We start from the raw sequence: 25,606 nt of genomic DNA, 5'->3' as shown, positions 1-25,606 counted from the left end.
ATTTAAGGGAAGCAGGACCATGATCAGTGAATCTTTTGTAGTGAAGCCCATGTTGATGAAGGGTGTGCTTCCTGGAATTGAGGGGCTACAAGTCTTTCTCTTCTTTGTTTATTAGTTAGAGGAAGAGCTTCGGATTTTCTGAAGTAAGAGTTGGTTGAATCTCTGTACCCCATAAAATCTAGTTTGAAATTGTCGCATAGCCTAGAAAACAAATTTAAAAAATTTAAAAATTCTTGTACAGTTTTGTACATGTATAAAGAGTATTAGTTCTTTTCACTCCCCATTACCATCTCTCACCCCCTCACCCTCTTGCTTAAAAGTCTCTTCTTCTAAGCAACCGGCCTACCTTCATTTCTCTGTGTACATGGCCCACTGAACTTCATTAGGGTTGCTTACATGAGTAGAGGTGGGAGACTATTTTCTAGGTAACATATCAGTGGACCCATCACTGGAAAAAGCGATTACCACCTCCCCTAGTAAATATTCTCTCGAAACTGTCTCTCTGGGAGAGGTGAAGCCTCATGAACCAAAGCCCCCTCTTTTTTTCTTTTCCATTTTACTACTTTTTTATTTTGGGTTTTTTGAGACAGGGATTCTCTGTAGCTTTGGAGCCTGTCCTGGAACTAGCTCTTGTAGACCAGGTTGGCCTGGAACTCACAGAGATCCGCCTGTCTTTATCTCCTGAGTGCTGGGATTAAAGGCGTGCACCACCACTGCCCGGGTACTTTCTTTTTTAATAAAGTCTTTTATTTATTTATCATATAAACAGTATTTTCACGCATGTCTGCCTGTAGGCCAAAGAGGGTACCAGATCACACTACAGATGGTTGTGAGCCACACCATGTGATTGTTGGGAATTGAATTTAGGACCTGTGGAGGAGCAGCCAGTGCCTTAACCACTGAGCCATCTTTCCAGCCCTCATTTTACTGTCTTTTATCTTTTTTCCATCTACTTATTTTCTATCCCAGCCACAGCCTCCTCCCTATTCCCCCCACTCTAAACCCACCAATCCCCTCCTCTTCTGTCTCCAACTAGAAAAGGGCAAGGTTCCTATGAATATCAATAAAACATGTCGTATCATGTTGCAGTAAGACTAAGCATCTCCCTGTGTTTTCAGCCTGGACAAGGTGACCAGATGGATCAAGGACACCACAGAAAGGCTCACACAATCAACTAACTACTTGGTTCATGGGGGCTCGCAGGGACTGAATGGACAACCACGGAGCTTGCATGGGACGGGCCCAGGCACCCAATTCCCTCTTTTTATGATGAAATGTCTGACATGCCCACTCTTGTGCAGGTGACCACAGCTGTAGTGACTTCATAGTCCAACAGCTGCGTCACATCCAGCTGCATTACGTCCAGCTGATGTCTTTTTTGGCACACCTCCCCATCTTCTGGTCTTCCAGCTCTGCCATTTTTTATGCCCTCTCTTTCATAATGTTCCCTGAGCTTTTGGGGACTGATATAAAATGCTCCGTTTAGGGCCAAGCATACCACCATCATTTATTGTTGGCATTTTGACCAGTTATAGGTCTCTCTCTGTTTTAACCACCACCAGTCACAGTAAAAATGCCTCTGACAAAGGCTGAGAGCAGCATTAATCTATGGATATAAATAAGAGTATTTAGAAGACGGCTGTGGCTGGCAAGATTGCTCAATGCGTAGAGTATTTACTTACTGCCAAGGTTGACAACTTGAGTTCAGTCCCTGAGACTCCCGTGGTATAAAAGAGAACTGGCTCCCACAAGTTAGCCCCATCCCCACCCCACCCCACCCCACCCCACCCCACCCCCACACACTCGATGTTATAAAATATTTGAGAAGATGGTAGAGCTATGGGGCAAAAACAGTTGCAGGGCTGGTGGGTTTTGGCTGCAGGTAGATTGAAAGAGGAAAAAAGGTGGAGATGTACCATCAGATCAGCCTTATCTTTCAGCAGGTTGAGTCACAGGGGCCCTGCAAACTGGGCAAAGTTACGATCTTAGGATGATGAAAAATAAGGAGAGGGAAAATGAATAAATGTTCCAATTTGCTTCCTGTTAGTGTGATAAAACCTGACCAAATGCATTTGGGGAAGAAAATCAGAGCTGAGATAGTGATATACAGTATTTTCAAAATTTTACTTTTATGTTTAGGAATGTGTGTGTGCATGAATGCGTGCATGCGTGTGTGCATGAGTGTTTATATGGGTGGGTGGGCATGCGCATGTGAGTACAGACACGCTCACAGGACAGAGGCATCGGGTCCCCATTGAGCTGGAGTCCCAGGTAGTCATAAAGCTGGTCACTGTGGGCACTAGGGATCAGTTCTTTGTAATAACATGTGCTCTAAACTGCTGAGCTGTCTTTCCAGCCTCAACAACATCTTGACTAAGATTGCTCAATTACACACACTTCTTGAAATTTTATAAGCTACAAACTAAAGAGAATTTGGGCTAACTTGACAGTTTTAATTTATATGACCATTTACTTATAAACCAACTTGGTATCAAGCAGACATTATTAAAACACAAGTACATGTAGAGAGCATATATGCACATAGACATATATAAAAATAGATTTTTTGTTTACACGCTGATTTTTAAGAAAATATTCTTTGATAATCTCATATACTAATACAATGAACTTAGACCATATCTACCCCCTGCTCCTTGTCTTTAGTCCTCTTAGACACCCCCTCAACATCTCCCTCTTAACGGCTTTTCCCTCCACCTCCTTCTCAGTATTCTATAACCCACTAAGTCCAATTAGAGCTGTTTTTTGTTCATGGGTGTTGGAACATGGGTAACTTACCAGGGACCACACCACTGAAGAGCACAGACTCTCATGCCCCCATGAGTTCCTTCTCTGTCCATGCTGGAGTGTTGGTTGGCTTGGTCTTGTTTAGATCTTGTGCCAGCAAACGTATGTGCTGTGAATTCGTGAGCACAACAGCCTTGTCAAGGCTAAAAGACTTACAAGTGAAATTTAAAAATATACCAAGAACCTCAGAACATTTACTATCATTTTCCAGTTTTAAAGACAGACTGTCTATCTGGCATTTTATAGCATTAAGAAATCCTTAACTTACAGTCAGGTGGTGCTGGTGTATGCCTTTAATCCAGCACTCAGAAGGCAAAGGCAGGCGGATCTCTGTGAGTTCAAGGCCAGTCTGGTCTACAGAGTGAGTTCCAAGACAGGCTCCAAAGCAACACTGAGATATTCTGTCTCAAAACAAAAAACAAAAGCAACAACAACAACAAAAGAAATCCTTAAAATCTAAAAGCTATACTTTTAAAGACATAACTTGATTTCTATGGCACGGAGCCTAACCTGATTATCTACCAAACACACTGAGCAGGCAGCAATAGCTTGGATTTTCTTAAATGTTTTGTAAAGACTTATTTTCGTTCCAATTGTGTGTGTGTGTGTGTGTGTGTGTGTGTGTGTGTGTGTGTGTTATGCATGTGAGTACTGGTATATGCAGAGGTGAGAGGTAACAGATACTCTGGGACTGGAGTTACAGGTGCTTGTAAACTTCCTCCATGGGTACTGGAAACCTGTCTTGAATCCTCTGTAAGAACAATATGTGCTCTTAAAATGACTACTTTTTAAAAAAGTTTAAATTGGTTAAGGTAAGAACTTTGAAAACCTGTTTTAAAAGAGGAGAATACAGAGGATAGCATTGTGTGTGTGTGTGTGTGTGTGTGTGTGTGTGTGTGTGTGTATCCAGTGCACATATGTGCACACATCTGTGTGCAGGTGTGTATACCTGTGCATGTGTGGAGACTAGATTAGTGCCTCCCTTGCCACCCCCACTGCTGTAACTGCAACGACTGGAGCTCTTGGTGAGCTGTGCCTACCTTCCAAGCTTCCCTACTTTGCCTTGATCACCTTGGACTGTGTGCAGAGACATAACAGTAAGATCAAGGATGATAACATAGGTGTCTTGAGTGTGGTGAGACAGGTGTTGGCAACCTGTACTGCCTTACGTCTCCCCAGCCCTTCTCTACCTGCTGCAGCGACTGTAGACTTCCTGTCTTTCTGCTACTTACACTTGACAGACCAGGTTGTTACTGGGTCTGGCCACCTACCTTCCATTACACCTCACAGCCCCACAATCCCCAACTCTTAGTCTGGCTCTCCTTTCCCATCCTCTTACCTCTGTTAGGGGTAGGCCCCGTGTAGGTGTTCCCCCTGATGGGAATGAAGACCCTACTTTTTTGACCAGACCTGCAGCTCCTCCTGATTCCCCCATCCTCTTTTCCTCACCACCCCTCCATTCGTTTCCACCACAACTCAGGCATCTGAATGCCTGACCTGGCAGCCCTCTTTAGGGCCTGTGGTGGTGCCTGTAGACAGGATGCCTCTCCTGAGGCTGCTATTTTGAGATCTCTTCCAGGCTGCAGCAGGAGCTCCTTCCCATCCCCTCCACACAGCAGAGGCGCACTATAAATGTTAATAGCCTTCATGGGTTCACTTGCATTTGGAGTCTTGGGCCTCATCCCAGTTCCAGTTGGTTTATCCTTTTGGCTTAGAAACCACTCCCAGGCCCATATCTGGGGCTCCTTTAAATTTCATTGATTGATTGTATGTGTGTATGTTTGTGCATATCTACATCAGAATTCAAAGGATGTCTTTCAAGAATCAGGCCTTTCCTTCTATCCTGTGGGTCCCAGGGATTGAACTCTGGGGGTCAGGCTTGGTGTCCGTGCCTTCCCTGTTCAACCATCTCTCTGGCCCCACAGTTGGGGTTTTTGGTGGAAAGCAAACGAATACCTCTGGCTTGAGTGTTCCTCTACTCAGGTCCGACCAGGACTGCATCCTATACTCCCAGCTAGGGTAGCAGGCAGCACCTGTGCGCGTCATCATCCCATCCTGTCGCTGAGAGCTCAAGGATGCGGATACCAACCATCCGTCCTAGACTGCATCCTGCACTCCCAGCTAGGGTAGCAGGCAGCACCTGTGCGCGTCATCATCCCATCCTGTCTCTGAACTCAAGGATGCGGATACCAGCCATCATCTTCTTCTCACCTCTTGTTTTGAATGACAGCAACATTTTTGTGCCATATCATACCTCTTGGTTTTGGGAGTCTACCAACCCATGAGCTTATTGCCTCTACCACGTACAGTAAATTTCGGGGTCAACTGAAAGTTGCAGTCACATGTTTCATAGTAGAGCCATCCCTCCACTGTCGTCTGGGGTACTGAATAAGCACCTGGATTATGGCTCTTTGTGAGGGACCTGGCCGCTTCAGCAACAGTCGTCATCATAACCTCTTTAAGTCCAGCCTCCTGGTGGCAGCACAAGGTAATCAGGACTAGAGGCATGAAGTCACCTGGCTTGCCTTTGGCACACCTGTCACAAGCCCAGGTGCTTTGCACATTGCTACACTCACAACTTCTCCCTTTGGAATCACCGCCAGACTGGCTGGCTCCGGGAATACACCTCATCGTTTTGCCTGTTTCGCTCCCAGCACACTGGTGTTTATGAGATCTGTAGCTCCATCGAACAGAGGGAACTGGGCTTGGCATATCCACTCAAAGCCGCAAGTTGAGAGCATGCAACTCCATAGATGGACTGAAGGGACAGCCGATGCCCTGCAGCTACCTCTGTTAGTCTAACACTTTGCTATTTAGACACAGCAGGAACGCTGGACGAGGGGCGAGGACAGTAGACTACCTGCCCCTCTCCTGATCGGCTGCTCACTAGACTGACTAGCTTGGTAGCAGTGTTCACCATCACTGGACTTGGCAGGCTGCCCCCGCTTTGTGTAGACTCTCTCCCTCCCCTCATTATTGCCTCAGCACCCCCTCTCAAAAAGGTATATACAGAAAAACGTGGGTGATTTTTAATCTGTTTCTGATTGACTTTCCTCGTCACTTCTTTGGTTGAGTGTGGAAGAAGCAACCTTATCACGGCAGCTATCTGCTGAACCAGACTTGTCCCTGACTCAAGGGATATAGGGGACTTTCTAGGAGACACCATGCTGGTCTAGGCATTTTGTTCTTGGATCGCTGTTCCTGTGCCTGAATTTTTTAATGGCTCTATTAAAATATACTTGGTATAGAATGGACTGCATACACTTTAAACACACAATTTGATAACATTGCTCTAAGCAGATTTGCAAAGCTGTTATCAGAAAAACACACACACACACACACACACACACAGGTCACTCACAATTATTTCTTTGTGCTCATTGTCATGGCCTTCTTCCGCACTGCCTCTCCACAGCCCAGGACAGGACTGATCTTTGCCACCATAGAGTGTATCATTTCTAGAAATGTAAATGGATTTTTACAATACCTCCTTTTTTGTGGCTCCTTTCACCAGAAATAATAATTGTGACCCTAATCTGGGTTTGCGTGTGTTACTGATTTGTTTTGCTAATAGTATTCTAAGTATAACAAAGTTTATTCATTGTAGTAATCTTTCATTTGTATTTTAATAAATAAAGCTTGCCTGAAGACCAGAACACAAAACAGCCACACTAGTCAGTCATACAGGCTAGACAGTGGTGGCACACACCTTCAATCCCAACAGCCACACTAGTTAGCCATAGAGACTCAGCAATGGTAGTGCACATCTTTAATTCTAGCACTAGAGAGGAATATAAGGTGGGATGAGACAGGAACTCGCTTTCTTTTCAGTCTGATAATTTCATAGAGGTAAGAGCTCTTCAGTCGCTTGGTTGCTTTGTTTTTCTAACCTTCAGGATGAATCCCATTATCTGTCTCTGGGTTTTTATTATTCATTCTACAATTCATTTACATGTTGAAGGTATTTATTATTGTTTTCAGTTATTAAATGTGAAAATGGTTTAAAAATAATAATAAGAATATATAAATGGGGAACCACATAAACACAGGAGCAAAAAAGATAAACAAAATCCTGAAAACTGACCAACTAACCAGTAGCAATCACTTCAAATAAAAGCAAATAAAAACACTTCATCTATCTTTAGCTTCAGCTCCTTTCCTGGGTTCTGATTGGCACCCAAGACAATCTATTAGAGCAACTTCTTTCTCCCATTGCCCTCTGAAGGGCACACACACACACACACACACACACACACACACTCACCCGCCCCCTACCCCACACATACTCACCCCCCAAACCTTACACATACACACACACTCAGCCTGCATTAACCCCCAGATGTACACCCACACCGCATACATACACACACATACCTATCCCAAACATATATCACACATTCATACTCACACATACCCCACACATACACACACTCACCCCCCACATACACACCCACTCACACACACTCCATGAAGTGTGTGAAAAGACAGTTGAATAGTGAAAGGAAACATAAAGTCAACTGGGCATTAATCAGCAAGCAGCACAGAACTGGGCTGTACAGCTCCTGGCATGGGGAGGGGAAGTAGAAACCTCATCCAAAAGGTAAACCAGATGGCCCTGGTGAGAGTCCAGCAGGACAAGTCCACAGTTCCCTGCAAGCCTCAAATGTCTTTGGGGCTCTTATGACACAGTGATGCTTTTGGCATGGGTTAGCAGATGACAACAGGTTTATTTCGTCATTTCTTCGTCTTGGAGGCCTATGTCTGGGTGGCAGATTGAGAGGGACCCTATTGATTGAGACTGAGCTATCCCAAGAGCCTGATACCAAGGAACAGACAAGTTAGGAAGCCTGTAGTCAACTGCTACCTCTGAGTGGAGAGATGGCGGCTGCAAAAGGCAGGCATGGCTTGTGGACGAGCTGGATATGAAGGCATGCTGGGGATGAGCTGGACTTTGCACAACATGTGTATGTGCGCTATAGACTTCCTTGGTTCAGCTCCCTCCTCGTGGGTTAAACAGACGTCACTTACGTGCAATTGTTCACTTTCCTCCTCCACTAGCTCCTCATTCTTCAGCAAATAAAAACACTTCATCTATCTTTAGCCCCAGGCTCTTTCCTGGGTTCTGATTCACAACTGGCACCCAAGTATTCCTATTTTGTCAAGTTGATGTTACATCAAAGTCATTATTGTGTAGCTAGCATCTTCTCCAAGGAAGCTCCTAGCTTCCCAGTTCGAAACCTTGGGCACCATCCCATAGCCTTCCTTCCTTTTCACTCTGCTTCTGCCCACTTAGTGTGTTACAAAGACCTGGACACAGGCCCTGCTGCATTGACCCTTTCTACTTCTCACCCTGGGCTGGCCGTGAACCTTTCCCTCTGACTCATCGAACCCATTATCACCAGTTTAAGTTTCCTCTAGCCCAGCACTGTATACACTTGACTCCCTGCGAAATGTCACTTCAGGGACCCTTACTGACCACCGCGTGATTGTAACACCACAGCCTGCAGCTCGGAGCTCCTCCGGCTCTTCTCTGTCATCAACCGCCGTGTAAATGGGGAGAAATGTTCTGTACTTTTTCAGCTGCCATGATTTTGGTGTCAACCGTTTCCCTTGTCTAGATTCAGACACCCATGCTCTTGGTGTCTGGTTTTTCTTTCAAAGCCAAGGTGGCTCATCCGGGAAGAAGCATGTCCTGATAGCTGATGGTTTACACGGAGCCCAAGTCTTGTCTCAACTCCTGTGGGCTGTAATGGAATGTGCACACCACTAATGTGACAGCATGCATTTCCTTCTACTGCTTTTTTTTTTGGCATGGAAATGCTTTCCAAAGAAAATTAAATTTAATGAGAGCAGGGATTGGTTATAGCTTGTCATATTTCCAAGGTATTTTTTTTTTCTTGTGAGACAGGATCTCATGTAAGCCAAGACTCCCGGGGTAGCTGGTTGCAAAGATAGGCAGACATACCTAGAGTTCACTGGCCAGTCAGTCAGTATAGTCAAACAGGTGAGCTCCAGATTGAGTGAGAGATGCTATCTCAAAAATAAGGTGGTGATGGATCGAGGAAGATATCAGCATCGACCTTTGGCACCCACACAGGTACGCATATCAGCACACACACACACACACACACACACACACACACACACACGTGCACCCCCCCCCCCCCAACAAAGTAATCCTCGCAATAGCCAAATATTTGTTTTTACTTATATCGGAGTTGGTGTCTACAGAATGGGACAGTTCAGCAGCAGGGTATGAGGGAAACTGGGGAATATTATTTTTGGCAAATGTGGGAATAGGCGATTCAAGTTGCCTGATGGGGCATGCAGTGTCTATTCTGGGACCGAGCTGTTTTTTCAGCGGCTCGGGGACAGGGTCTTGCTATGTAGCTCAGGCTGACCTCTAACTCCTGATCCTCTTGCCTTAGCCTCCCTGGGGCTGATAGTGTCACCACGTGTGACAATCTCAAGCTAGTGTTTCTCATAGGCTCAACTCAGAGGATCTAGAAATGGTTTCTCACTAGAAGCGACTTCCAGCCTGACTAAGCAGTGGTGTTTGCTTAGCTCCAAGAAATTAGGCTGGCTTGGTGGCTGCTGGAGGGCACTGGCCCAGAAGGAAGACCTGCCGCCTGGAGTGAGGACTGGCCAAGTGCTCGCCACTGCGAAGCGGGCAGGAGCCGCCCCTCACAGGAATCCATGGGCTAAGCAGCCGCTCGGGCCTTGGCCGCGATCCCGGGAAAGAAGAGCAAGGGGCTTTCCACCTGCCCCTGACCTAACCCCGGCCGCCAAACTTCTCGGGTTCCAGGACTTGGACCTCGCCTCCCGAAAGGCGGCAGCCCCACCCCGCCCCGCATAGCCCCGCCCACCACCATGCCCCCTCGTCTTACGGGCTCGCTCCCGTGAGGGACGACGGAAGCGCGCCTGCTCCGCGGGCGGTGAGTGCGCAGGCGCTTCTGCTGGTTCTCTACAGGCGCCAATTCCGGAGTCCGGTGGCTGGTAAGAGCCTGGGGTTGCGGCGGTCTGGAGCCGGCCGGCTTGGGGAGGTGCTGACAGCCGGCGCGAACGTCGACGCGGGGGCTTACCACAAGGCCTCGCCCAGCCCCGGGGCCCTCGGTGTGCTGCCGTCCTGCAGTGGTGACGCGGCCTGGTGGGAGTGACCGGGGCGATCCTGTCCGCGCCGTACTGGCGGGTCTGTCCCTCCCGAGCCAGAGGTCGGTAGTCCCGAGGGTCCCTCGGCCCGAAAAGAGAGCAGCTTGGGACTCGGCGGTTGACTTCTGTAGTGATGCTCCAGCTGCCTGAATGTGGCTTCCTGAGAAAGTGGCTGAGCTGCGCTTGCAGGTGGAACAGCACTCACAGTTTAAGGGGGAAATAGCCCGGCGTGGTAGCACTGGGAAGCAGGGGCAGGCGGAACTCTTGGAGTTCTAGGCAAGCCTGGTCTACATAAGCGAACTCTAGGCTAGCTAGAGCAACACGATGAGACCCTGTGTCTCATTTAATAACCACATAGTTTCCCTCTCTTTCCCCTCCCCCCCTTTTGCCAACTCTGTTCTAAGTGTGAAAGGACACTGAAAGGACTAAGGAGGATCTTTGCTTTTGTGGCATTTTTGTTCTAAATGACAAGTAAATGCCATTTCCTCCTAACCTTTTTTGTTGCTAATACCATGCTTACAAAACCTGTACTGGAAGTTGTTGCTCACTGAGTTATTACCTAGTGAACACATTTTTCTTTTTTACTTAGTTACTCAGTTCAAATAGCAATATTCATAGCATCTCAGAACACATCCCCAGAGACCCCTTCCTCAACCCCTTAGGTAATTTTTTTTATTTGTAACATCATATAGTTAGGACTTTTCATGACAATGAGACACATCTGTTCCTCGCAGCACCAATCTACTTCAAGAGAAAGATGGGCATTGAAGAGGCTCCTTATGGAGTTGGTTGACCATTTGGCAAGAAACTTCCAAAGAACTTTGGGTGACTGCCTAGGCAGTAAGATGTCTCTGTCAATTCTAGAATTTTGGAAGTTGCTTACAATGTACTTCCTGTTTATCTGGGTAATATTATATCCTTCTGGAGTCTTTGATTGAGTTGAAGAATTTGTAGTTATATAGTTTTCTTTAGTCATGATAAAAGATAAAGTAGATATAAATGTTGTAACTATAATTTTTGCTTGATACCTGTTTTGTAATATGTAACTTTACCATGTTAAAGTTAAAACCTTCCTTTTCATTTAAACAGAAAAGGAGAGATGATGTGGGATTTCCCTCTGTATACTATGAATATCATTGGTGAATAGAGAAACTGCCTTGGCCTGTTGATAGGGCAGAACTTAGGTAGGTGGGGAAAACTAAACTGAATGCTGGGAGAAAGAAAAGGCAGAATCAGTGAGAAACCATGTAGCCCCGCCAGAGACAGACATTATAACTTTAGCCGATAAGTCACAGCCACGTGGCGATACGCAGATTACTAGAAATGGGTTAAATTAATATGTAAGAGTTAGCCAATAAGAAGCTAGAGCTAATGGGCCAAGCAGTGATTTAAGTAATATGGTTTCTGGTGATTATTTTGGGGCTGAGGAGCCAGGAACCAACAAGTGGTCTCCTTACAACAGTTATCTGTTGCCTTCTAGTTAGTGAGCACACACTAGTTACCTGTTGCCTTCTAGTTAGTGAGCACACACTAGTTACCTGTTGCCTTCTAGTTAGTCAGCACATACTAGTTACCTGTTCCCTTCTAGTTAGTCAGCACACACTAGTTATCTGTTGCCTTTTGGTTAGTCAGCACACACTTGATCCCCCCTCCCCCATATTAACTTCAATGCTTTAAATGTACTTAAATTTATAAATTCTTGTTAGTTCTAGAATTAGATCTACTCCATAGTTGCTAGAGAAACTTTTTGGATTTATGTGTATCATCCGTTACCTAGCTGTGTCCTCCACCATTGGGCTCTTGGCAACCCGAGTCAGCACTATACCTGTTAAGCCTTCCATTATTTGTTAAGTTCATGATGCTGACGATTCAGCAGGCTTGTTTTGATTAAGTTTCCTGAGGAAATACTTAAATAAAATTATCTGGAGCAGAGGATAATTCATTTAACCTGGTTGTTAATCAGTCTCCTAGTTTGCTTTGTGTTGCCATGGTAACCACCATAACCATAGCCAACCTTAGGGAAAAAGGCCTATTTCATCCTATAGGTTATAGTTCATCATTGTGGGAAACCAAGGGAGGAGCTTGGGCCAGAAACCATTCTGCTGCTTACTGTCCTGATTCTTGACTTGCTCAATTATCTTTCTTATACAGTCCAAGACCATCTGCCTAGAAATAGCGCAGCAGACTGTGGCCTGGGCCCTTGTGATTTGAGAGAAAATGACCCCCAAGGGGAATGACACCATTAGGAGGTGTGACTTAGAGTAGATATGCCCCTGTTGGAGTAAGTGTGTCACTGTGGAGGTGGGCTTTGAGGTCTCATATACCCTCAAGTTTTGCTTAGGGTGATACACAGACCACTTCCTATTGCCTGCAAGATGTAGGACTCTCAGTTACTTTTCCAATGCTTTGTCTGCCTGCACACCACATGTCCCACATGTCATGGACTAAACCTGTGAACCGTAAAAGAGCCACCACAATGAAATGTTTTCCTTTCAAGAGTTGCCGTGGTTATGGTGTCGCTTCACAGCAATAGAAACCCTAAGAGAACCCTTCTATATTAATTAGCAAGTAAAAAAAATATCACTGAGGTGGCCATAGGCCAGTCTGATCTGAGTAATTCTTCAGTTGAGGTTCCCTCTTCATGGGTAATTTTAGGTTTATGTCAACTGAAGCCAACTATGACCATCAGTTGTGGAATATTTCTTTATATTGTGTATGGCACTGTGATTGGGTTGTTAAAAGCTGACTGGCCGATGGCTAGGCAGGATTTTGGAGCAAAGAGGATGCTGGGAAGAATAAGGGAGGAGTCTTAGGGTCCAGAGAAGGAAGATGAACATGTCATACTGAAAGATGGTACCACATGTGGCAGAGGGTAGATAAGAATTTTGGGTTAATTTTTAATGTAAGAGTTAGCTAGTAACAAGCCTGAGCTATGAACTGAGCATATAGAATTAATTTTGAGTCTCCATGTCAGTTATTTGGGAACTGGCTGGTGGGACAGAAAATTCCACCTACAACCAATGACTTAAATTTCCTACTTAGAATATTGTTTAAACTAAATGTAATTAGGTAAATATATATGTATTTAAGGTCCCCAGGAATTAGCATTTAATTAAAAGTTTGAAATGTCGTAGCAGAAGTATAACAGTGCAAGTCCACCTGGAGCCCAGCATGTTGATAGAAGAGACTTTAGTGTAGACTGAGAAGCATTGGAGTGGATTGTAGTGGTTTCCAACCTGTGCCTCTGAGATGGCAGCTTGAGGAGCAAAGGACTAGAGGAGCAACACAGTGGAGAGGAAGGGGTTTCTGTCATTCAAGCCGTAAGAGTGGAGTTATGTAGCCTCTCAGTGCTTTGAGTCATTCTCCCCAGTCTCCTTAGTTCTGGCATTGCTTTTGATATTTTAAAAAATAGCTAATTACAATGTCTTTCAGTATTTTTCTTTAGTATTTCATTTTTATTTATGTGTGTGGCTATAGCTGTGTGAGTATATGCCAAGTGTGCCAGTGCACACAGAAGCCAGACGAGGGCATCGGATCCTCTGGACTAGAGTTAGGTGCCTGTGAGCTGTCTGCTGTGGATGCTGGGGATGAACTTGACTCCTCTCCAAGAGGAGACACTCTTGTGCTCCAAGATCAAGCCCACTTCACTGCTCAGCCATCTGTCCAGCCGTGCCCCCTGATATTTTTAAGTAAGAAAATAATTTAAACTTAAAAGGTAGACTGTTCCAGTTGTATCAGTTGACTTGTTATTTGTAGTTTTCTCAATGTTTAACATGACCCATAATTTTCAAAGAGGACGGTGTCCATTTGTTTCCTGCTTTTAGCCACCCAGCCTGGTCTGGGACATGGCTCTGATGTAATACTTACTAGTGTGAGAGGCCCTGGCTTCCATCCCCAGCACCACAGAGACACACTGTTCAGACAGAACACACTATTCAGCCTGAAGACAGTAGAAAGGGGTGAGAAGAATTTTCTAGGTGGTTAATTATTCTTTTTTAAACTTTTTTGCTTTTGTAGTTTCGCTTCTAAACTTTGGGCCATTCTTACCATTTGTCTTTAAAAGTTTTATTTCCCTCACATGGGAAGTTGATGTATATGACTAGCACACAGATGGTGTGAGAGGAGGAAGAGAAACAAGACTATAGAAGTCACACCAGTGGGAGGCTTTTCTAAACTAAATGCAAAGACAATAGTCCTCCTCTGTACTAGAGATAATTCACCCTTCTCCTACCTTTGTGGTCTCAGGATGGGGGTCAGGCTGGCCTTGAACCCATGTCTTAGCCTCGCAGATGCTGGGATTGCAGGTGTGTGCCTCTGGGTGTACTTGCTGTACGTAGACTGTGCCACTATCTATATTTTTCAGAAGTCCTCGCTTGTAAAAATAAGTCTTGTCTATCTTATCTTTAGACGTGATTGCATCACATTTTACAGGAATGCCTTTTGCGGTATATTTCTCAGTCCGAGCATAAAAAGCCTTCTGTAGCTCTCCCAACCACCCCTTCCCCACAAGCTCCCAGGTTTCTGAGCGGCTTCATTGCTAGGTGCTAAATTAAATTTTCGTTCTGTTTTCTTCCTAGGCTACTTCTCCTGTGTTGAAGCTGAGCATCTTTAAAATCCTCTCAAGCTCCTAACTGCAGAGACGGTGACATTGCTTTGAACAAGGAGACAAGTGACTGACTTCCTAGGAAGTGTTCTGGCCCGGTTTTGTTGTCCTCCCTGAATTTGAAGAACTATGGAGAACTGGTCCTGGATGACACTCGTCGTCTTAGTAGGACTCACAGTGCGGTGGACGGTTTCTCTTAACCCTTACTCAGGTAGTGTACTTTTTCTGTTTGAAGGATTGGTAAATATTCCTGCGTGGATTGCTTCTGCTTGCTTTGATAACTGTTTGTAGTTTTTGACTGAAACAAGTATTTGAGGCTTTATTGTTATGATTAAAAAAATGCATGCCCCTCAGGTAGTAACGCATGCCTTTAATCCCAGCGCTCAGGTGTCAGAAGCAGGTGGATCTCTGTGAGTTCGAGGTCAGGCTGGTGTACAAATCGAGTACCAGGTTCCAGGACAGCCAGGGCTGTTACATAGAGAAACCCTGTCTTGAGAAACAAACAACAACAAAACAAACAAACAAACAAACAAAAAGCAGGAAGAAAGAAAAGAAAAAAGAAAATCCATGCATCTACTTATAATGAGAAAGTGTAAGAGGTAAACAAACATTGTAATCTAGCTTGGAATATGACAAATTGAGGTGTGATTATGTCTTGAGCTAGTCCTTGAAAACACTCTTGGAGTCAAAGGTTTCTATTTGCTGATACTGTTTGTGGCAGAGCAGACACATTATTAGATTGAGAAAGAAAAGGGAGGTGGAAAAGAGGAAGATTCAAATGAGGGATGGAGTATGACCCGGCAGACTTGTAGCATGAATTCTAATTGTTCTTAATAATAAAAACCCGGAGTCAGCTGTTGAGTGAGAGCGGAAAGGTCAGAGAAACAGAGCGATCAGCCACTGAGAGACCTTTTACTTCTACTGACTCTTCAGACTGAAGGGACGATCCTGTCTCCACAAAATCCTCAGTCTGCATGCATGCTCAGACTGCATCTCCAGACTGCTGCCTCAGGCTACATCCTCAGTCTGCAATGAGCCGCTGTCTCTTCCTGCCTTACATTCCTCTCTCCGCCTAGCTGTATCACTCCTGTCTCCACCTCCCTAGTGCTGGGATTAAAGGCATGGGATCCCAAGTGCTGGGATCATCTTCGTGTTAGCTCTGTTTCTCTTACAGACTGCATCAGTTTTTTGTAGCCCGGGCTGGCCTTGAACTCTCATCTGACTCTGTCTCCCAAGTCCTGGGACTAAAGGTATGTGCCATCCCTCCCTGGCCTGTACTGGCTTAGCTCTACACTCTGATCTTCAGGCAAGCTTTATTTGTTAAACCACAAACAAAGTATTACTACAGAGACTGGGGTGATACCAGATTTAATTCTGCAGGTTTGTATTTAATGCTTTGTCGTATTATGTGTGGTAGGTAAGAAAAATATAAAGTGAATATTGGTGTCATAGAGCACAGTTCCAAATAGACAAGCAGTCACTGTAAGATGTGTTGTGTCTGAGGTACACGTCTAGCAGAGAAGTGACCAATGAAAGTGCACTAGAGGAATTTCAGAGATGTCTGACTTGAGAGTTTGAGGGATTAATCAGAATTTGCTAGACAAAAGGGATTGGATACAGTGTTCTAGAGAATAGTGACTTTCACAGACACAGAGAAGAATATAGTATAAGAGTGACTAAAAATTAAGATTAAAAATGGCATCAAAAGGAATAAAAATAGGAGAAAAAGTAAAAAAACATGTGTCTGTGGAGAACTAACTTAGGGAGAAAAAAACAAGATGGCTCAGCATTACCATTTTTGGAAATGGCTGTGGTTTTGGCCATACATTTATGTAGGCAAATCTGGTTGTAGAAAAATTTTCTGGTAATAAAAAAGATTGTAGGAAAAAGGTCAGAGGTAAAGAGACAATAACACTAGTAGCAATGAGAGTATATTTTGAGCATTTACTGATGTTTGGCACTATTTTCTTTAGTATTTATCATAGCCACTGAAGATGGGGTAATATCTAATGTACAAGCGTAAAGTAGGACAGTCCTAAAGAGTAAGGATTGTGATACTGAACTGTTTGTTCTTAGCCTACAATGAATATTTGCCTTTATTAATAAATCTAAACATAATTTGAAATAAGAAAAATGTGGGCTGATGAAATGGGTCATTTGGTCTGGGTTTGGTTCCTAGCACCCACATGGTGCTAGTAATTGGTTGTAACTATTTTTTTTAAAGATTTATTTATTTACTAAGTATACAGTGATTTGCCTGCCTGTGGGCCAGAAGAGGGAACCAGATCTCCTTACAGATGGTTGTGATCCACCATGTGGTTGCTGGTAATTGAACTCAGGACCTTTGGAAGAGCAAGCAGTGCTCTTAACCTCTGAGCCATCTCTCCAGCCCTGGTTGTGACTATTTCCAGAGGTGTTGACTGAGGTTTTCTGTTCCGCCTGGTCCCCGCAATCATTAAGTCCCAAAGAAATCACACAGAGGTCTACATTAGCTATAAACAGATTGGCCCATTAGCTCAGGCTTCGTATTAACTCTTATAACATATATTAGCCCATTATTCTTGTCTCTGGTAGACTTTTTCAGCTCAGTACCTTTTTCAGCGAAGCAATCACATCTTGCTCCTTCTGTGGCTGGTCAGAACTGCTGAGGAATGGGCTTTCTTCTTCCCAGAATTCTGTTCTCATTGACCCGCCTCTACTTCCTGTCTGATTGTCCTGCCTATACTTCCTGCCTGGCTACTGGCCAATCAGTGTTTATTTAAAATATAATTGACAGAATACACACCATGGTCCCACACCACAGAGGTTCCAGCATCCTCTTCTGGTATCCATGGGTACCATGTACATGTGGTACACAGATGTACATGCAGGTGGTGGGCACCATGCACATGTGGTACACAGATACACATGCAGGCGGTGGGCACCATGCATGTGTCGTGCACAGATACACATGCAGGCAATAGGCACCATGCATGTGTCGTGCACAGATACACATGCAGGCAATAGGCACCATGCACATGTGGTGCACAGATACACGTGCAGGCAGTGGGCACCATGCACATGTGGTACACAGATACACGTTCAGGCGGTGGGCACCATGCACATGTGGTGCACAGATACACATGCAGGCGGTGGGTACCATACACATTTGGTACACTGATACACGTGCAGGCGGTGGGCACCAGGCACATGTGGTACACAGTTACACGTGCAAGTGGTGGGCACCATGCACATGTGGTACACAGTTACACATGCAGGCGGTGGGTACCATGCACATGTGGTACACAGTTACACATGCAGGCGGTGGGTACCATGCACATGTGGTCCACAGATGTACATGTAGGTAAAACACCTGTACACATAAACTGTACTTTCTTTTTTTAAAAAAATATTTATTTATTTATGATGTATATAATATTCTGTCTGTGTGTATGTCTGCAGGCCAGAAGAGGGCACCAGATCCCATTACAGATGGTTGTGAGCCACCATGTGGTTGCTGGGAATTGAACTCAGGACCTCTGGAAGAGCAGGCAATGCTCTTAACCGCTGAGCCATCTCTCCAGCCCCAAAACTGTACTTTCTTTATGTAGGAATATAATCAGCACATTTACGGTCATTACTCACCTCTATTGATCATCACTTTTGATTATTTAACTCCAAAATGTGATCAGGTATGGCCACACAGCTGTAATCCCAGCACTCAGGAGGTAGGAGCAGGGGGGTCAGGAATTCAGGGCCCACTTTGGCTACATAGTGAGTTCATGGTCAGCCTGGTTTTTATGGGAGCTTGTCTTAAAATACAAACAAACCCTCCAAAATATTATTGTTTGCTGTGTAGCCAAAAGGGGTCTTGGTAATTATTAAGATTTTAATAATAAAGAATGATAAATGGTATCTTCCCTAGAGAAGTTAACAGTTTGGTGGATAGGGTGTGTGTGCAACTATATATTAACATTAAAATTTGGTGCAGTATAAAGTGATTAGATTTAGAACACTAGATATTTCCTAATTCAGTGAGGAGGTCTTTGTATGTAACATTTAAGTATATCCTAAAAGATTTTACTAGGGACAAAATGGGTGAGAAGGACATTCTGGTACAAGAAAACATGAAACAAAGCTTAGACTCTTCTGAAGGATGGAAGAATACAGGGTGCGTGTGTGTGTGTGTGTGTATGTGTGTGTGTGTGTGTGTGTGTGTGTGTGTGTGTGTTGAGACAAATGAATCAGGCCGATGGTTAGCCAAACTAGTTGTGGGGGCAGCAAGGTCCAAAGATCATGCTTGTTTTTAAGAGCTAGTTCTAGAAGCGTCCTAGAATTTGGAGCAGGGCAAGGAGAGGCAAATAGAATTGTCTGTGTGCAGTGGCCACAGTGTGCTCACCGTGTTTATTGTAAGTGTTGTCTCATGGAGCTGGTTATATGGCTTAGGTCAATCACCAGGTACACAAACACAACAAAGGAGGGATGTAGAAGAGCCATGTAAGCTCCCCGCTCCCAATTGCCTAGCTATATCAACAAAATGGCAGCCTCTGTAACTTAGTGAGGAGAAGGGCGTGTGCTAATACTTTATATGGGTGCTGGGGATCCACACTCTGGTTCTGTGTGGTAAGCACTTTGCTACCCAAACCATCTCCTTAGCCACAAGACATCCCCCCCCCCACCAATGCTGTGGATGGAACCCAGGGTCTCACATGCTAGGCATGTACAGCATCACCATCCATCTCCAGCCCCACATGTGAAGAACTGTAACACAGGAAGTTAAGAGGGCTAATGGGAGATGGAGAGATGTCTCAGCAGTTAAGAGCACTTGCTGCTCTTGCAGAGAACCTGGGTTTAGTTCCCATACTAAGCAGCTCACAACTGCCTGTAACTCTAGTGCCAGGAGATGTGATGCCCTCTTCTGACCTTCAAGACACCTACATGCATGTGGTGCACATACATACCTATGCTCAAAGCATGCATACTTAATTTTTATATAATATTAAGTTTCTTTGTTTTAATTTTTTAAAAATAGATTTGTTTTTCTTTTGCTTATTTTCTTTTAAGAGTGTAATCAGGAAACATTTGTTGGAGAGAAAAAAAATTCTTTTCCTTCAACCCTTCTGAGTTTTCTGTTAGACCATGTGTAACAAAAGACAAGTTAGCAGATAACCATATAGATTTGTTCAGTGTAAGCTTTATGTGACATGGGAGCCTTCATGAGGAAAGAAACCAAAGAAACTCTTAAACCTGAGTGTTTTGCACTAGGTCTGATAAAGAGTAGACAGGTTCAGTCCCTGTTGCCACATAGGCTGTGTGTGTGTTGGTACAGCACTGGGAGGTGGAAACAGGAGGGCCAGGAGTTCAAGGTCATCCTTTGGTAGCAGTTTAATAAATCAACTGGAGCTACCTGAGAAGCCGTCTCAAACAATAACCAGAAACAAAGTCAGAAGGGATATAAACAGATAGTTTCTTGCTTCTTAAGTCCTGGCCTTCCAATTTTTGGAGGTAAGGATACTCCAGAGCACTTCTTGCCTGGTGATCTTGTGACCTGCCCTGGGGAAAGGTCAGAGAGACCTGTCTGTGCCTGCTGTTTTTTCAGATAGCCTCAGCTTAATCTCTGCATTGTGTCACATTGGGTAGTCCCTCCAAATCCCTGTCACACTCAAGTACAGAAGTTCCGGTTAGTTTTACTGAATTATTTTTTTCTTTGAAATTTGGATATCATTTAGGCAAATTACTTAAATATGATATTATAATTTATTTTTTTTCTAAAATTTATTCTCTTTGTATTTTTAGTGTTGCTTTTCATAGAACTAAGATGCTGAATGTTGTATGTGCATTAAACAACCAACCTGTGGGGAATAGACAGGTTCTTACTTTAGTACTGGTTTGTCATTTCTTCTTTCTCTTTCTCTCTCTTCTTTCTCTCTCTTCTTTCTCTCTCTTCTTTCTTTCTTTCTTTCTCTCTTCTTTCTTTCTTTCTTTCTTTCTTTCTTTCTTTCTTTCTTTCTTTCTTTCTTTCTTTCTTTCTTTCTTTTTGTGACAGGGTTTCTTTTTGTAACCCCATCTGTTCTGGAACTTGCTCTATAGACCAGGCTAGCCTCGAACTCAGAGAGATCCTGTCTCTACTCCTCCTCCCCCCCCCCCCCCGCAGTGCTAGGATTAAAAGCATGCATCGCTACTGCCCGGCCAGTCTGTCATTTCTCACAGAGATTTACATTGCCCCTTACATTCCACCCAGAGTGTTTATAACACTTGAGGGAGGCGATTCTTTGTTAGTTTCCCCTAACCTCCACCACAAGTCATATTTGTAGCTGAGGAAGACATAATTAAAAATCATTTATTGCAAAATATCAGTTATTAAAAAGCATGACAGCATGTGATTTAACTGGTTGATTTCATTTGGATGTTTCCATTACTGTTTGTGACAGGTTATATACATGCGCTTACCTGAAATAAGAAAGAAATTCATGGAAAAATGTCGTCAGTTCAGTTTCTCTTGGACTGTTTAAAGCTGACTGTAAAGTATGTATTGTTGACAGCTGCTTATTCTTTATATTTAAAAACAGTTTTGAATAATTTAGCAATTAATAAAATGAACATTTTTAGTGCTACTTAATTCTATTTTCCTGGGAGCTTGGCAACATTGAGGTTCTGTAAATGCACATTGTGTGTTTTCTCCATGTTGTTCTGAATCTCACATGAGTGAGTGTGTAGAATTAATCACTGGAAGGAATCCTTTTGCTCTTCTGAGTGCAGCTCCCACAGGCGCAGTTGGGCTGTCCTTCTGGCTTGCTTTGAGGGCACTTTAGCAGTTTTAGAAACTTAAGTACTAATTTAATAGCCAGTGTCAACTGAATTTATTGAAGTAGGTCAGACTCTGGATAAAAACTTGTTCCTTAACCCTGAAGAGAGTCGTTATCCATTCTTCTGTTTGCTAGAGAGTGTAATCAATTCTTCCACGTCGACCACACGATTTCTAGAGTAGTTTTAAGAAATCTAGAGAGTTTGATGTCTTTTTCCAGGTATAGGACATTACCTGGACTCTTTTCTGACTTTATTATCCTTAAGGGCATTGAAAAAAGAAAAAATTAACTCATCTCACTTTCCAAAGAAGCCATATATCTAGTGGTTTGTATTCATTGGGCTGGATTCACACACACATATCCATACCACATGTGAAAAACATAAAAACTCTTGGAGGAATCTTTTCTTTCAGAATTTATTAGTGTTAGTATCCAGATACACCTTGGCCCTGCCCCCTCCCCCACTTATGGCATACAGTTCCACTGTAAACAAAGGTCCTTTAAGAGACAAGTTTCGTCCACTCCTGATCTCTTTCTTTCTGGCCTCCCCTCTCCCTTCCCCTCCCTCCCTCCTTTCATCCTCCTCCTTCTCTCTCTCTCTTTTCCCTTTTTCTCTGTCTCTTGCTCCTTCTCTCATTCTCTCTTTCCTCCTTTTTAATAAAACTCCATACCCGGGGCCTGGAGAGATGGCTCAGGTTAAGAGCACTGGCTGTTCTTCCAGAGGTCCTGAGTTCAATTCCCAGCAACCACATGGCTCATAACCATCTGTAATAAGATCTGGTGCCCTCTTCTGGACTGCAGGGATACAGGCAGGCAGAACACTGTATACATAAGTAATAAATAAATCTTTAAAAAAAAAAGAAAAAAACTTCCCTTTAAAAAACAAACAAACAGACAAACAAATTCCACATTCCAGCTCTCTCGTGGTGTACTTTGTCACTAGCAGCGGTTTGGGCCCGACCTGCCATGGGACTGCAAAGGTTCCTCTCGTGCCATATTTTACAATTAGAAGAAATCATCTTTCTCTTCCTATTGAGTTTAGTTGAGTACATTTTACAATTACTACATGTTTAACATGTTACCTACTTTGATTTATGAAAAACCTTCTTTTTTTTTTTTTCTGTTCCAGTAACTAAAATTTCTACTTGGTAATCAACCAGGAAGTAGTGTAGCTGTATGACAAACATGATCTGGAAAGTACACATATCACGAGAAGTCAGTAATTCACCATTTATATTTTAATGTGTAAGGGGAGACTCATGGGGGTTTGGAATTTGAAATGATTTTGTTTGTTCTTTTGAGACAAGGCTTGTGTAGCCTAGGTTGACTCAGCCTGTGCAGCCAGGAATGGCCTTGAACTCTTGGCCTCTACTGAGTACTGAGATTAAAAGCATGGACCCTTGTGCCTAATCTTTTTGTTGGAGGTGACAGGGTCTCACTGTGTAGCCCTGGCTGGCCTGAAGTAGACCAGGCGAGTCTTAAACTCACAAATACCTGCCTGCCTCTGCCTCCCAAGTGATGGGATTAAGGCGTGTGCTACCATCTCTGCTCCATCCATTCCTAGCTTTTGAAGTCATTCTAATACTACACACAACTCAACATTTTGTTAATGCTTTGGTGTGAGGGATTGTACCTTGCACGCGCTAGGCACACTCTCAGTAAGCTACATCCTGGTGTGTGAGTGTGGGTAGCTGTGAAGCAGCTTTGCGTAAGTAGCCTCTTCTCCCCGCTGCCTCATCAAGGCAGACTTCTCTTACTGTTGGAGGCTGGCCGACCCATGGGCTTCTGGATAATTCTGCCTCTGCCTCTGCTCTTGCTTCAGAGACACTGGGATTACAGACGTGTGCTGCCACATCCAGCTTTTTGTGTGGGTTCCAGGGGTCAAACTTGGGCCGGCAGGATTCAGTGGCAAGCACTCACCTGCAGAGCGATCTCGCTGGTCCCTGACGTGTGTTTTGAAGGCGGCATGTATGAGTTGATAGAAGATATGCAGAGAATAGAGAGCTAGCAGGGTGAACAGAAGTTTCAAAGTGCCGGAAGGAAAGGTGTTGGGGGCAGAGCCAATACCTGGGCTTTCTATTCAAACAGCCTTGGCATAGTTAGTCTGCCATCACAAATGGATGCTGAGCACTCACTAAGTGGGAAATGAAGGGCTCACAGGTTTTGAATTAGATGCCTTGCTGTGTCACTCCAGCCGCTTAGCCGTCTCTGCTGTATCAAGTGCTGGGTATTGTCAGGTGCTGTTGAGGAAACACGAGGTGAGCACATGCCGAGGATGCGAAGATGAGTGAGCATGGCTCATCTGAGAGACGGGAATTGTGTATGTACAAGTGTGTGTAGGTGGTCTTTTCAGTCCCACCAGCCGGTTCCCAAATAACCACATTGACGCTTATTAATTATAAATGCTTGGCCCATAACTTAGGCTTGTTTCTAACTAGCTCTTATAACTTAAATTAACCCATATCTTTTTAATCTACGTTCTTTAACTTGACTTGGTTACCTTTACTCAGTATATATGTTCATCTCCTGCTTTATCTACGGCTCAAGAGATTCCCCTGACTCTGCCCTTATTCTTTCTGGAATTCTCTTAGTCTGGTTCTCCCACCTTATCTTATCCTGCCCAGCTGCAGGCCAGCCAGCTCTTTATTAACCAGTGAGAGTAATACATAGTTACACTGTACAAAGATTGCTCCACAGCAAATGTGCTTGTTCTGTGAGTTGTTTCTGAACCAGTTACCCAGTGACATGCTGGAGAGCTGTTAGTCTGCTTTTCCCGTAATTGCAGATCGTCTCCTTAGGAGCTGTAGCAGTCAGAGAATACTGGTCGAGTGCAGCCAGCAAGTGCAAACAACTAATGTTGCTAAATCTGGAGAAAAGCTGGGTTAGAGTTCAGTGAGCAGGGGTCTCTCATTATTCACAATGACACACCTTCAGGCTGGGTTAGAAGTATATGTGGATATCTTGGTTTCTACCTTGTTGCTGCCTTAAAAAGCCTGTGACTCTATTGTACCTTGTTGGGCTTCCTCACAGTTCAGTAGTCAATTCCTAGTTACGTAGGGAGTTTGATATTTGCTATAGAGATCTGTCATCCGTGCGGGCATTCGGAGTTAAGAATGGGTTTTAGGGGCTGCAGAGAAGGCTCAGTGGTTCAGAACACTGGCTGCTCTTCTGAGGACGTGGGTTTAATTCCTGGTACCCACATGACAGTTCATAACTTCAACTCCAGCTCCAGGGGATCTGACACCCTCACTCAGACACACACTCAGGCAGAACACCAATGCACATAAAATAAAAACAAACCATTTAAGTAGTTTACTTCTTTTTTTTTTTTTTAAAGATTTATTTATTATGTACACAGTGTTCTGCCTGCATTTATCCATGCAGGCCAGAAGAGGGGACCATATCTCATTATGGTCTACCTCTTACTATGATTATAAGCCATCATATGGTTGCTGGGAATTGAACTCAGGACCTCTGGAAGAACAGCCAATGCTCTTAACCTCCAAGCCATCTCTCCAGCCCAGTAGTTTACTTTTTTAAAAAAAGATTAAAAACAAAACAAGAATGGGTTTTAGAGCCAACCTGCTATGTTTATATGTTCCCTGCATTTGACTACTTGTGTTAATATTTCCTCTTTTCCCAGTCTTTAAGTAGGGTAAATCATAACACTGAGTTCATAGGATTATTGTATTTAGCACTATGACATACATATTAGTTGTTAAAGGTTTATCCCTTATTTATAAAAAGCAAATTACAAACTGTTTTATCTTTAAACATTTATTTGCTTATTTATTGTGTGTGTTGTATGTGCCACAGTGCTTGGTGTGTGGAAGTCAGGACAACTTAATAGTTGGTTCTCTAGTTGCATGTGGGTTCCCGGGATTGGCCTCAGGTTTGGCACCAAATTCCTCTAGTTGCCTAGACATCTCAGCAGCCTTTGAGAATTCATACAAATCATTTGATAGTACGGCTGACCTTTGTCAATACCGAGCCTGTTTTTAACTCTGTGTTTGACCTTATGTTTTTTGTTTTCAGTTTGTAAGTGCAGATGTTTGTTGTTAATTTATGGTGCTTTCCTGAAGTATTTGTGTTGTTACTTTTCCTATTGTGGTGACCAAATACCTGAGAAGAAACCCCGTGGGACAAGAGTTTATTCTGCCCTCCAGTTTGAGGCAGGAGCGGGAATGCTGCTCACACTGAATCCCCACTGGGAAGAGGAGAGAACTGGAGGGGGCTCTGGCTAGCAGGCCTCAAGGCCCTGCCC

General features: G+C 44.0%; 1 protein-coding gene across 2 annotated transcripts in view; it reads left to right on the top strand.

The window, feature by feature from the left end:
* The first annotated feature begins 9,694 nt into the window (after nucleotides 1–9,694).
* Nucleotides 9,695–25,606, top strand: part of Alg6 (ALG6 alpha-1,3-glucosyltransferase) — a 48,734-nt gene continuing 32,822 nt past the window's right edge. Inside the window, exons 1-2 of one of the 2 annotated variants that reach the window (XM_048453146.3) lie at nucleotides 9,695–9,801; nucleotides 14,532–14,768. In XM_048453146.3, the coding sequence (XP_048309103.3) occupies nucleotides 14,687–14,768 (82 nt within the window). In that variant the 5' untranslated portion in view covers nucleotides 9,695–9,801; nucleotides 14,532–14,686. Of the gene's footprint in view, nucleotides 9,802–9,994; nucleotides 10,144–14,531; nucleotides 14,769–25,606 lie in introns of those variants that run through there. The other variant, XM_048453147.3, reaches the window with a different exon arrangement.

Source organism: Myodes glareolus, chromosome 3, assembly GCF_982192425.1.
Source record: "Myodes glareolus chromosome 3, mMyoGla1.1, whole genome shotgun sequence".
In the NCBI taxonomy this organism is placed as follows: domain Eukaryota; kingdom Metazoa; phylum Chordata; class Mammalia; order Rodentia; family Cricetidae; genus Myodes; species Myodes glareolus.
This window is presented reverse-complemented; position numbering and strand designations above follow the sequence as displayed.